The sequence below is a fragment of the Perca flavescens genome, chromosome 9, assembly GCF_004354835.1.
Source record: "Perca flavescens isolate YP-PL-M2 chromosome 9, PFLA_1.0, whole genome shotgun sequence".
Classification (NCBI taxonomy): Eukaryota; Metazoa; Chordata; class Actinopteri; order Perciformes; family Percidae; genus Perca; species Perca flavescens.
Window position 1 is genome coordinate 16,990,368 of NC_041339.1, and position 14,163 is coordinate 17,004,530.

Here is a 14,163-nt window from a genome sequence, read left to right on the forward strand (position 1 = left end):
TTGGTTTCTGCCTTTTCTGAAACCATTCAGAGACAGGAGTCCAAAATTGGTTGCTTGTCAAAGATTTGTAATCTTTAGGCAAAAGAAAGAAAGTCAAAGAAAAACTTTTGTTAAAGCTCAAAAGTGGTGTAGAGCAGGCACACATATGCAGAGGTTTAATCCTTGGTCCAGAGTTTTCCTGCATGTCTTCCCCCCTCTCTCTCCCCCTTTCATATCTCAGCTTTTCTATCTAATAAAGGCAGAAATGCCCTAAATTAACAACAACAACAACTAAAAGCTCAAAAGTGTAACAGTTACATAACAAATCTTCAGATATGCTATAAGGTTGTTCTATTCAAACACGTGGCCCAACTTTCCACCATTTGCAGAATATGAATCTGTCCTAATATGAAATAGAATATGAAAAGTCCTGGCCTGAAGTGGTATATTTTTTTTTATTGTTTTTTTTTCTTCCTGCATTTCTATTAAATGATAAGCCACATGAAAACAGTCAAAGCAATTAGTTATTCAAAAAAATAGGACACCGTTTGCAGAACACGTCGCCTATATTTCAGATGTCTTATTTTAAACATTTGTGTCGGCAGGAAATCCTCATCTAGAATCAGAGCACAAGGCGACCCACCACTGCACAATATGAATCCACTGAAAGTCATTACTGACACTACTGAAGTATGTTAATCATGCTTAAAGAAACCTCAGAAAGGGTTTGGTAACAACAGGGATCAGTACAATTTAGGAAGCTTGAGTAGAAAATACAATAACTCTACGAGCAGGCACTGTATGTTTGCAACAGGGGTTACAACAGTTTACTGACTTTCACACCATAACAAAGCCAACCAGCAGTATCACTGTATATAACAGATATAGAGCACATCAAGAACAGTGCTACAAGTGAGCTACAAACACCAGGTGATAGTAATCCTCTCAGAAGTAAAGTGGGGCAGTGTGTAAGACACCTCAGTAATTAGCATCACTCTGATGTCTCGAACTTCTTTTATGTCTGTAGTCGCTCTCCTCCGAGGCAAGAGCTGCTGTTCATGTCAAAATACAATATTGTTTTCCTTATTTCGTTTTTGACATTTCCACCTCTTCCCCCTGGGCTTCATTAAGTTAAAACAGACATAATTAAATGCCTCTCATCAGCACTGCTCACTCGTTGGTGCATAATTGGCATTTTGCTGACAATTGTAGAAACTAGTAAACATGTAGTAGTTACAGTACAAATTCAACACACGTTTCAACCCATTCAAAAGCATTTAACAAAATACTACATGTCTTACATAGAAAATCAAATACTTTGGACAAAATGTCATGCTAATCAAAACACACACTTTCTCTCTCTCTCTCTCTCTCTATCTCTTTTTCTCTCACACACACACACACACACACACACACACACACACACACACACACACACACACAGTAAGGCTTTAGGGTTTCATAAAACTTTGAGCATGTCATGCAAACACCAGTAACTCAGTGACATAGTCATGCCATGCATCTGGATCACACCAGTGCTCTGTTGTTCTTATATGAGACATTCAAGAAATGTACATGCATGTATTTGTCCACTGCCAATACTGTGACTAAGGCAGCAGCCTAGTTGCATAAATTGAGGACTATTAAATTCTGTTAACATGATGGATGCGTTTTTTAATTTGATTACACAGTAAAAGTATGACTTTTAATCACCTTGTTTCTTGTACCACTGCTATCAAAATGAACCAAAAAGCAGTGAAATCTGTTAAATGCTATTCTTTAGGTGCATCATCAAAACAAATGTTAGTAAGACAGATTTGACATGTTTGACTGAAGCTGTGTGACCGACTAAAAACAATTGTCTTGGTTGTTCTTGGAATTGAGAATCTGTGCAGAATAACACAGAGGTATCGCCAACCGGTCTGAATGCAGAGCGAAGATGTGGCGAGAGCTTGTTGCCTAGTTGCACAGAATTTAATCAAGGTGCCCACACTGGATGGGGGCATGCCTGACACACTGCAGCTGGAACGTCCACACGTCCTTCAAAAGGCTCAAGAGATTTTAACCAAACAGCAATTAAGTACATATTAAATTATTATTTTTTTTTTTTTGTTTACTAGAAACTTCCACAGGACACCTTTTACTTTAACGTTCAATTGTACTAAATTACAGACAAAACGTAGAGATTTTGGCAGCAGATATGTTACTGCAGTTCTACTTTCTGTTATTAAGAATATAATTAGACTGACATAATCGGATAATGGCATTCATAAGACTTTGCATTTTTGATGTGCATGTAAATGTGGCTATTGTGGCTGCTCTGTTTGTCCCTCGCCCTCCCCTGTAGGAGTGGGCCATGGCAACTGGGATCAAAGGGTCATTTGCACATTAGAATGTATTGCCACTTCAAAGCACTGATTTACAAAAGCATCTTTGTGCGGAACACACGGTGTAGGTAATGTCGAATCACATCCTGTGCTGCTGTGGATTTATGCCACATTACAATAATAAAACAATGCCACACATGGTGAACACAGTCCAGGCAAGGATACCGAGACAGGCTGATGCACAGGTGTCGTCAAACCTTTGAACCTGACCGGGCTGAGAAAGTTGGCTGTCCAGAAAAAAAACCTTTCATCTGTCAAGTTCATCTGTTGCTGTCGCGCCCGGCTTGGTTTAATGAGCTTTCATTATTGGGAAAAGGAACGAGGCAAGCCTTTACCACCATGAATCCTTCATCCGTTCACGTATGCTACATCAATATGTTCATTTTTTGACATTTTTAGATCTCAAAGAAAAAAAAAAAAAAAAGACTCACTTTCCTTCTAGGAAAATATTCCACTACCTCCACCTTCATTGTAATGTTCAATGTTTTCATCTGTTGGAATAAAAAGAGCAGTTTGAATAGAAACCAGTGCAAGCATCTAATTTACGCATCATTCCTTGTTTTTTGCCTCCTTTGACCTCCGGGTCCTGTGGCTTTAAACCCCTGAGAGCAGCTTGGGTAGAGGCACCTCTCGCTCTCCCAGCAGGGTGTCCCTCTTGAGGCTGGTGCCTTTGTTGATCACCTTGAACTTCACTAACAGGTTCTTCACCTGAACCAAGCTTATCGAGTCAAAGAAGAAGTCTTCGTTAAAGACCGGGTTGCGGCTGTTCTTGATGATGTTGCTCCTTTGCTTCTGCAGCTTGCCCGGGTTCAGGTAGACGGACACGCAGCAGTTGATGCTCTTGATGTCAAAGTGATTGTCGTAGAGACTCTCCGCCACCAGGACCCGGATGAGCAGACGGGAGGTGCTGGAGTCGTAATTGGCGCTGATCCTCACCGTCCCGCCTTTGTGCAGGTTGATGGTGTGCTCCCGATGGAGCCCGTGGTCTGACGCTCCGGCACCGTGCAACGAGGGGACGTGGAGCCGTCGCTGGATGTTGGGGCTGGGCTCGGCAGAGCTGCACTCGTCGGTGGAGAGGGAGCTGTGGCGAGCGAACGTCCTCTTGACCTTCCCGACTTTGGCCTGCGTCTCGTGGGTGAAGATCTTGAGCAGGGAGGCAGAGCGGGAGAGCAGGGGAGAGCTGAAGGGAGAGGACTCAGCTGAGGAGCAGGTGTCACTTTCCCCTCCGCTGAAGTACCGATACGGATTCATGTGAGAAGTGTTGAAGTCACCTGGGTTCAGGTGGTTTCCCCCTTCGCTGCTTCTCCCCTGGGTCTTCCTCTGGGGGTTTGGGGAGGTGATAGGACTGGTATGATCGCAGTGGAAAAGTGACTCTTTACGGCGAGTGTGGGGGCTTTCCTTCAGGGTTGCAAAGCCATAAGGTGTTTGAGTCTTGGGTACATAGGGCAGGGACATTGCCGTCTGCGACCCAGGGTCTGCATTGGTGTCTCCAACATCATCGGCACTCTCTATCTGTATAATGTGCCGGTTTGCTGCTCTCAGCAAGTTTTTGGTGTCTCCTGCAATCTTGGATACCAGGCGTGGACTTCTTGGGCTGCTGATCTTCTTCCCACTGCCGATAATTTGCTCTGAAGTTGAGGGTTGGAGTCCTTCTTTGGTCTTTACGTTGTGAATGTCAGGTTCTGGGGGGCCACTGACCAGCTTTGGAGGAATGAAAAAGTCTGGGATCTTGTCGGGGGTGAGAACGTTGCTGTAGGCGACACCTTTCTTGTCTCCGTTCTCCCCCTGACGCAGCGCACCGGTCTCCACCGACCCACGGATCTTATCAAGAACCCACATGGTCCCACAAGACAGTGGGATGTGTGGGCGTGTGGAGTAGGTGCAGTCAGGTTTGTCTGCAATTAATAACACACGGGGGGGGGGTAAATGATCAGAGGATGGTTACTCTACAGGGAGCAGAGAGATAAAAATAACACCTGGTGGTGTCGCTCTGATGCTGTAGATAAAGCCTTAAGCATCTAAACGATTAATACTAATTTTAAAAAAGGAAATATTGTATTACAGCATACTAAACTTTTGGAGCTACTGACTACAGATGCTGTAGTTATTTGAGAAAAAACTCTCTCTTGAACTGCAGTTCATTTCCTTGACTTAATGCATTTTAGGGAAGGGAACTAACAGCCAACAGGTAGTATCAACAGGCAGCAATGTGTAGTCTTTGAACAGACAAATATATAATATACAGTATTTACAAAGAATAATTGTGCTAGACAGCAGAGAGGCTTCATTGATTGGTGGTGTAAATACAGTGTCAGTCTAGGAATAGATTGACAACAAAGGGTACTATTTTTTTGTATCATTTTAAAGCACCAAATTTAAAGTTGCATTCTTTATTTTATCATTTATCAGCGTTGTATTGACATTAAATATTTTTCCCCCCTTATCGTTTGCATTTTATTCTTTAAACAAACAAAAAATTCTGGCTTTTACTTTAAACATATAGGCAGGTGGAGAAAAGGAAGAGAGAAAAAAAATGTATAGTCGATTTTAATAATAATAGTGTTTCTAGGATTAGTTAATTCAATTAGCTAAAACTAAAAACGAGATAGTATAGTAACTAAATAGTTAAACGTACAAAATGTGAAGAAAAATATTCAATAAAAGTTACAAGCGGATATGCAATTCAACAGGTGCGATGCTTCCTCCATTTGCGCACCAGTCCGTTTTCCAAAACCTCTCAAATCCATTGTCTTCGTGTAGTCTGGGGGTAACCCACTGCTCCTGTCTGCAGAAAAGTATAAATAATGTACTCACCGCACTACAGAAAGAGACACACACGTCTTTGTCCACTTGCTCCGTCAGTAACAAGTGTCTTCTCCCCGGGTAAGCCTGTGCGCTCCGCGGCGCTGCTCTGCGCCCTCACGGTCTCAACTCCGGAGCTCCTGTTGTCCTCTGTGCGTTTTATAAACGGCACAGGGCTGCAGCTGACCAATAAGATCAAACTGTGCGCTTCCGTGTTTCCCAGCCAAACACACTGGAAAAAACACTGGATACTTATCAGAGGCAGATGAATCTTTCAGGTGGGTTTAACAGTTTTCACCAGGACAGCCACTGCTCCATATCATGATGTTTTATGGGAATATTTGTGCAGCAACTCTACTTAATATAATAACGATATAATATAATAAGGAGATCACTGCCACTCTGCTTTACTCATCTTGTTTTCTTTCCCCCAGGATTAAAAAAAAGAATTCTTTTGATAGATTTCACTCTGTTGCGTCTCAATCATTCAGCCTAACATGACACTCTCCCTTTAAAATCAAGCTTTCTCCCAAAGACATGAACAGCATTAAAGTGAAGAAGAGACGTGACACTTTGTTTTTTCAGCTCAAGCCTCATCAAAAGAGGAAGGATTTTATTTCCCCCCCCACCACCACCACCACCACCACCACCACTATGGCCCCGGCAGCACAGAGCTTCTGTGTGTCAGGAAATCATTATGTCGGCTATAATAAGACAGTTTGACCTGGAAAAGCACACGCAGCTGAGCAGACAATGCTCCGTAGAGCACATGCACCTGTGTGGTTTAATTCAATTTAGCTTCTTCTCTCTTTTCGTCTGTCTGTCTTTGGGTTTCAACCGACTGATCGGTTTCCCTGGAAACTTGGCTATGGCAACAAATACATTTGTCAGTCTAAAATAGGAAAGGCCCCGCTGACTTTATTGATGTACAGGACAAAAAGACCTTTATTTTTCCAGATTGCTTGGTTTTAAGTCAAGTAACCTGCGGCCTGAGAGGGACAGGCTGCTGTTTTATCAAAGTTCAGGTGCATAGAATCAATAACAGCGCTGCATTGGCTTGACAGGAAGGGATTTAGAAATGGACAGATTTCCGCTGTGAGAGTGAATATCCGGTGACAGCAAGGACAGTGGCAAAAGCATGACAAACCGCTGATAAAACAGTTCATGTGAATAAGCCTGGAAGAGGTGTCAGCTCTGCCTGTCTCTGCCTCACTCAGATGGAAGATTAAGATTAATTTCAGCCTTTTTTATAGCCCAGGAAAATGTAGTATCAAATCTGAGGTATTTCTCTATTACATTATGTTCTTGACTCCATAAGCAACAAAGTAAAGTTAGGAAACTGTATTAATCACAAAACACAAAGTACAGCTGTGGCTAATGTCAAAAGTTGTGTAGATATTTGGTTATAAAGCAAAGTATTGGACAAATCAAAAATGGACCTGATGGCACCGCAATGAAAAGTCAGAGGATCATCAAAGTTATTGAAATTCATCCAGAGGGGGACATTCATATTTGTTCCAAATGTCATGGCAATAATGTCAGCCTTCAGTTCCTTTATCAGTCCAAACACAGTGGGGCCTTTTGGCCTAAATGAAGAAATTAATTTGTCGTATTTCCCCTAATTTATTACACTTGGTTGATGCACTACTTTTGTTCTTGTAACTTTAGGATATATCTGTGTTCTTTTGTTTCTGATGTGGCCATATTGCATGGGGTGTGGCACAGAAACGTGAAATAATCATTTTTTCAACGGAGCCTCGCCCACTGCAAACCAGTTAGAAAAGCCAGAATAAATGCCCAAATATCCTGAGAAAAAAACAAAACTGTTTTTTAGCTGGCAAAGAACATGTTAATGCAGGACTACATCTAAGAAGATGTGTAGAAGAAAATATGTTTTCAGGGACTTTAAGTCGGGTTAACTCACTCACAGAAAGATCATCTCCGACCACATGTACGGATACCTGCTCTCAGACACATAATACATATGCAACAGTTACATTTGTACAACATTTATCTTGACATTTAAAGACAACAAAAGTTCACATGGATTTAACAGTTACCAACCCACATGCAAACCATGTCTGTTTACACATGCATTAGTAAAAATATGCACACACACACAGTCACACACACAAATCCTGATCCAGAGAGCAGGATAAACCTGTGGCATCACATTCTTCACGAGGTAATGAAAGTAAACCCAGACTTTAAGGTTCAACTTACAGCAACATGGACACAGACTCAGCATGTAAAGCAGTGGAGATAATTACACATTTGGCCTTTTGAGGTCTCCTCAGAGTTTTTTATCTTACGTCATCAACCTCTGAAAAGAGCCAATTACCATATAGATTGCAGAGGCACATTTGAACCCTCACCCACTGCTGTCTGTCATCTGAAGGCAGGGCTCATTCAGCACCCTATAGACATGTCAGTTTAGTGTACATTCTCTGCATTAGAGCTTTCAAATTGTCTCCCTGTCTACAACAAACTATATATATATATATATATATATATATATATATATATATATATATATATATATATATATATATATTTCTTATCTATATATACAGTACAGGCCAAAAGTTTGGACACACCTTCTCAATGTGTTTGTTTATTTTCATGACTATTTACATTGCAGATTCTCACTGAAGGCATCAAAACTATGAATGAACACATATGGAATTATGTACTTAACAAAAAAGTGTGAAATAACTGAAAACATGGCTTATATTTTAAATTTTTCAAAGTAGCCACCCTTTGCTTTTTTTGATAACTCTGCAAACCCTTGGTGTTCTCTCAATGAGCTTCATGAGGTAGTCACCTGAAATGGTTTTCACTTCACAGGTGTGCTTTGTCAGGGTTAATTAGTGGAATTTTTTCCCTTATTAATAAAAAAGCAAAGGGTGGCTACTTTGAAGAATCTAAAATATAAGACATGTTTTCAGTTATTTCACACTTTTTTGTTAAGTACATAATTCCATATGTGTTCATTCATAGTTTTGATGCCTTCAGTGAGAATCTACAATGTAAATAGTCATGAAAATAAAAAGGAAACGCATTTGAATGAGAAGGTGTGTCCAAACTTTTGGCCTGTACTGTATATATATACAGTGGTGTGAGAAAGTGTTTGCCCCCTTCCTGATTTGTTTTTTTTTTTGCATGTTTGTCACACTTAAATGTTTCAGATCATCAAACAAATTTAAGTGTTAGTCAAAGTTAACACAAGTCAACACAAAATGCAGTTTTTAAATGAAGGTTTTTATTATTAAGGGGAAAAACAAAATCCAAACCTACATGGCCCTGTGTGAAAAAGTGATTGCCCCCTAAACCTAATAACTGGTTGGGCCACCCTTAGCAGCAACAACTGCAATCAAGCGTTTGCAGTAACTTGCAATGAGTCTTTTACGGCGCTGTGGGGGAATTTTGGCCCACTCATCTTTGCAGAATTGTTGTAATTCAGCCACATTGGAGGGTTTTCGAGCATGAACTGCCTTTTTAGGCCACTCCAAAGTCTTCGTCTTCATCTTTCTTCAGCCATTCAGAGGTGGACTTGCTGGTGTGTTTTGGATCATTGTCCTGCTGCAGATCCCAAGTTCGCTTCAGCTTGAGGTCACGAACAGATGGCGGGACATTCTCCTTCAGAATTTTTTGGTAGACAGCAGAATTCATGGTTCCATTTATCACAGCAAGTTTTCCAGGTCCTGAAGCAACAAAAAAGCCCCAGACAATCACACTACCACCACCATATTTTACTGTTTGATGATGTTCTTTTTCTGAAATGCAGTGTTACTTTTACGCCAGATGATGATAATGGGACACACACCTTCCAAAAAGTTCAACTTTTGTCTTGTCAGTCCACAGAGTATTTTCCCAAAAGTCTTGGGTCTCATCAAGATGTTTTCTGGCAAAAATGAGACGAGCCTTAATGTTCTTTTTGCTCAGCAGTGGTTTTCGTCTTGGAACTCTGCCATGCAGGCCATTTTTGCCCAGTCTCTTTCTAATGGTGGAGTCATGAACACTGACCTTAATTGAGGCAAGTGAGGCCTGCAGTAGGGATGTTGTTGTGAGGTCTTTTGTAACCTCTTGGATGAGTCGTCGCTGCGCTCTTGGGGTAATTTTGGTAATCCTGGGAAGTTATGTTTTAACAGGGGGGCAAACACTTTTTCACACAGGGCCATGTAGGTTGGGATTTTTTTTCCCTTAATAATAACAACCTTAATTTAATAACTGCATTTTGTGTTTATTTGTGTTATCTTTGTCTTACATTTAAATTTGTTTGATGATCTGAAACATTTAGGTGTGACAAACAAAAAAATAATAATAAAATAAGAAATCAGGAAGGGGGCAAACACTTTTTCACACCACTGTATATATATATATATATATATATATATATATATATATATATATATATATATATATATATATATATACACACACACATATATACATATATGTGTAAATATATACGTATATGTGTAAATATATATACTTATATGTAAAAAACGGGAATGTTTGATAAACATCTTAATCGAATATCAAAACAGATGGTGATGAATATTCATTCTATTGACTAATAAATGAATCAATGTTTCAACCCTACAGTTGACCTCAGAACCTGACGTGTTTTTACAGGATACAGCCCTTTAATTGTTGAAAAAGAAAGAAATACTACTTTTTAAATTCAACAGAAGTACACAAAACATAGGTGAGTTTATTAAAATGGAAACAATTTCTGCTGAGGAACATTTGAATGTCATAGAACTCCGTGTTCACACTGTTAACAGCTTCCTTTACGAAATAATGAGATCGGTACACAAGCGTCTGAATCTTCAGCATCTGAGGCAAGGACAGCGCGAGATAAGGTCAACGCGTCTGTTCTGCGCTCACTAAGGGGGGCCGGACCCTACATCTCTGTCAGCCTCACAATGTGAAGAACACTGAGGCTATTACACACCCAAAAGTACAGAAGTGCAGTTCCTCAGTGGATAATACAGACGTGTTTAAGTGTGGCTAAACATACTTGCTCTCTCAGTGTGGATAGACAGGTGTAACCACCAGTGATGGAAGAAGTACTCAGATCTTATACTTAAAGTGCTCATATTATGCTTTTTGGCTTTTTCCCTTTCCTTTATTGTGTTATATATCTTTTTTTGCGCATTTTATAGGTTTACAAAGTGAAAAAGCCCAAAGTCCACCCCAAAGGGACTTAACATCTCCAACAGAAAACACTGTTCACGAACTGCTCCAAACAGCTCTATTCCTATTCCAGCCTTTACTTCAGAGACAAATGTGCGTCACTTTGTAACACGCGTTATAATGCTCACCTAGCTGCTAGCATGGCACTCCCTCATACTCTGCAACTGACGGGGTAGTTGTCCTTTAGGTACTGCGCATGTGCGACTCCCAACAATGATTGAACAAAAGTGTGATCACTTGTAGCTAAAACAGAGAGCTCAACACACAGGGTGAAAAGAGGAGCTGCAGCAATGTACAACAAAGATATGGTGTTTCTGGAAAATGAAACCACGTAAACTTATTCTGATATAACTTCTAAATACAATTATGAACCTGGAAATAAGCATAATATGAGCACTTTAAGTAAAAGTAGCAATACCATAGTGTAAAAAGACTATGTTAAGTAACTAAGTACAAGTCCTGCATTCAAACTTTTACTTAAGTAATGTACCAAAGTATTAGCATCAAATATATACTTAAAGTACCAAAAGTAAAAGTAGCTTCATTACATTACAACATACATTATTTCAGAATTAGATTATAATTATTGATGCATTCATATGTACATATTTAACAGAGGTTAATTAGAAGTTTTGGGTATCTATACTTTACTGGAGTAATTATTTTACAGCAGACGTTTTACTTCTACTCCTTACATTTTAATGCAATGATCTGTACTTTCTATTTCTTACACTTTAAAAATAGCCTTGTTACTCTTATTTCAGTTCGGCTTGTTTTCATTCCAGCTTGTCATCGTTCAACTCGCCCTCTAATTTGAAAAACCATATTGATATTATTTTTTTTCCCCTTAAATTACTTTTACTTTTCTACTTTAAGTCGTTTTGAAACCAGTACTTTTACACTTTTACTTGAGTTAAAAGCTTGAGTTGATACTTCAACTTCTACAGAAGTCTTTTTAAACCCTAGTAGGCCTATCTACTTCTACCTGAGTAATGAATGTGAATACTTTTGACACCTCTGATTTTTTAATGTTGCATCTTGTAAACGTGGAGCTAATTTAACTACATTATATACGGTAGGCCTACTGCTGGGTTGCCTGTGAATTTTCCTGATTGGCTTCCTGGAAGGACAAGAAGTCTACGAGTTGCGGCCGGTATGCAGAAACGAGGCTGTCAGACTGAGCTCTGCAGGAGGTCTGGGGCCCCTCCAGGTTTTTTCGTGTGTGCATGTGCGCAATGACTCTTAACACGCGCACGCACGCACGCACGCACGCACGCGCGCGCACGCACACACACACACACACACACACACACACACACACACACACACACACACACACACACACGTGGCCAGTCATTATGTTGAGGCGTCATAGGGTCCATTTTTACCCCACTCTCTCCTATGGCGTGCTGTTGCCATCCGTCCTTCTCCTTCCTGCCAATCCACTTCCAACACAACTTCTGTTGCTTTGGAGACATCTCACATCCTGACACATGGATCAACCCCCCTCTCTCCTCCTCTGTTCTCATCCTCTCTCATCTCACGATTCCTCCGTTCTCCGCTCTGTTACAGTTAACCCAGTTCGCTCTTTCCTCGGCCCTCTCCGCAGGTCACCGAGGGCTTCTGACTCGGCTGAAGCACGGAGATCTGCTGCCAAACCGCCAGCTGGAGATGGGGGTGCGGGAGGGGACAAGGTCACAGTGTGAGAGAGGGCAGCGGGTTGTAACATCTGGCTCTGATCCAAGTTTATTCCCTGCAGTTTAAACTAGAGTAGCCTATTCCTTTTCACTGAATGAAAGAGAGAGAGAGAGAGAGAGAGAGAGATTGAAGAGATTGAACAAACGCAGGGCAAAATGTCAGACCTGTCGCCGCAGGAAACAAATGTGATGGACTCGGTATAGCTCTGTGGGGAGACAGATGGGATGACCTGGGAGCTCAAGGCAGAGTCGATAGGATGCAAAAATAATACATGGAAAGATCACACACACACACACACACACACACACACACACACACACACACACACACACACACACACACACACACACACACACACACACACACACACACAGCTTGGCTGAAACACCAGCATTAAGTAAATTGATCAGCATGTTTTGTCAGGTGAAACTTCTTTTGTGGCAATCGACAGATATATTCATATTCCAGATTACAAAGGTGGGCCCACACAAGGAAATGAGAGCGTGGAGATGATAAACCTTATAACTCATGCGCAGGAGCAGCATATGAGAGCACAACATGTTAGTTATACTGGCAGTCTATCTACAAAGTCGCAGTGAATGATGAGAAAAGTGGAAAAGAACCAGAGGATACTGTGGCACTTTCATATGAGAGGGTGGAATATATGGCCCATATTACTCTCTTAATGTCTGTATATTGAAGGGGATAGCAGCGCCCCCTATGGGAGAACCAAGGCAGGGAAACATTGTGGGCTTCAACTTTGATTTTGGTGTTGATTGCAGAATCCCAGACGTTTGAGCTGAGAAAAGAAGAGAAACACACATTTTAATAGACTGTTATTGGAGAAAAAAAATAATAACTATAAAATTACACTCACATGAGAGACTGTTTTGAAATCTATCATTTACCTCAGGCTTCTTACAGACCACAAACAGCTGAAATGTAACAAGAAACTACAAGAAACAAGCTGTTGCTGCCCCCTGGGGGCATAAAGCTGTCACAAAATCAATCATACACACCAAACAGAGAGCTGTAATTCTCACTAAAATAAAGGAGACCTGAGGAAAAACATACACCAGAGCAGTTGATATGACCTCATTTGTCTCCACTAAGAAAAAGTTATTGCACTCTGGTGTAGTTATTTAGGCAAGAACAGTCTTACCTCAGTTTTCTTGCAGGATCACATTCATTTCTAAAAGGCACCTGAAAGAAAAGACACAGTGGCAGGAACCTTTATTACTTTCTTGAAAATATCTGCATTGCCCAATAAGTTGGATCTACCAAAAACAACTATCTGCAAGAGATAACAAAAAACAAATTTCTGTCTCCAGTAAAGCTGCACAGACAAGACGGGAAATATGTCAGACAGGAGGATTGTACCCTTAGTGTCAACAGCAATTTTTAAGTTTGTTAAATTAAAGTCTACTTCCTATGACTTGTTTCTGATCAATTTCCCCATCTGCAGAAATTCCAACAACTCACGTGCAAACAGAGTCGAAACAATAACTAAAATGCTGCAATAAGAATATCAGGTGCAGCTCAAGAAGTGCACAAATGAAAACATGTAATACTATTTAGAAATAATTTCACCTATAGGTGTTAAAAAGTCATGGTTTTATCGCTTTATCGTCTTAATCGTTTTATCTCATTTTAGGGGGACCTCCTACCACCAGTCCAGGGACAGCAGAGGTAAAATAGCCTCCAGGCTAATTCTGGCACATTTTGCTTTTATGCATTATTAGTGTGCATTGTCCCTGATAAATAAACCTGACGTATCCACTGAACATTGAGAAAATTCTGTTGAGACAATTCATTGTGCATCGCACAAATATTGATGAAATGATTTCTTTCATTCTTCATGTTTGAAATGCAAAGAAAGAATCAGAAGGGTTGAGTACCCATAGAGTTGAAATCATCAATCTAATTTAATCTCCTTATTAATTACATCAGGAAAGATGTAAGAAGGGTGGGAAAACTTCTGCAGCATTAGACATGAGGATTCATTTTGAAGTTTCCTCACCTGTGGGATTTGTGATTAGCCAATTTCTATTTTCTTATTATACATTATAGTTATTCATAATATAGTTTATTATTT

General features: G+C 40.4%; 1 protein-coding gene across 1 annotated transcript; it reads right to left on the reverse strand.

Moving 5' to 3' along the window:
- Window positions 1-2,232: 2,232 nt before the first annotated feature.
- On the reverse strand, window positions 2,233-5,274 carry LOC114561231 (C2 calcium-dependent domain-containing protein 4C). The gene is made up of 2 exons (XM_028587106.1): window positions 5,181-5,274; window positions 2,233-4,261 (listed from the first exon to the last, which is right to left on the reverse strand). Exon 2 carries the CDS (start codon window positions 4,203-4,205, stop codon window positions 2,961-2,963), a length of 1,245 nt encoding a protein of 414 aa, XP_028442907.1. The 5' UTR covers window positions 4,206-4,261; window positions 5,181-5,274; the 3' UTR covers window positions 2,233-2,960.
- Window positions 5,275-14,163: the final 8,889 nt, after the last annotated feature.

Coding starts and splice junctions, on each gene's coding strand:
- LOC114561231 (XM_028587106.1), bottom strand. CDS start 4,205: ATGTGGGTTCTTGATAAGATCCGTGGGTCGGTGGAGACCGGTGCGCTG.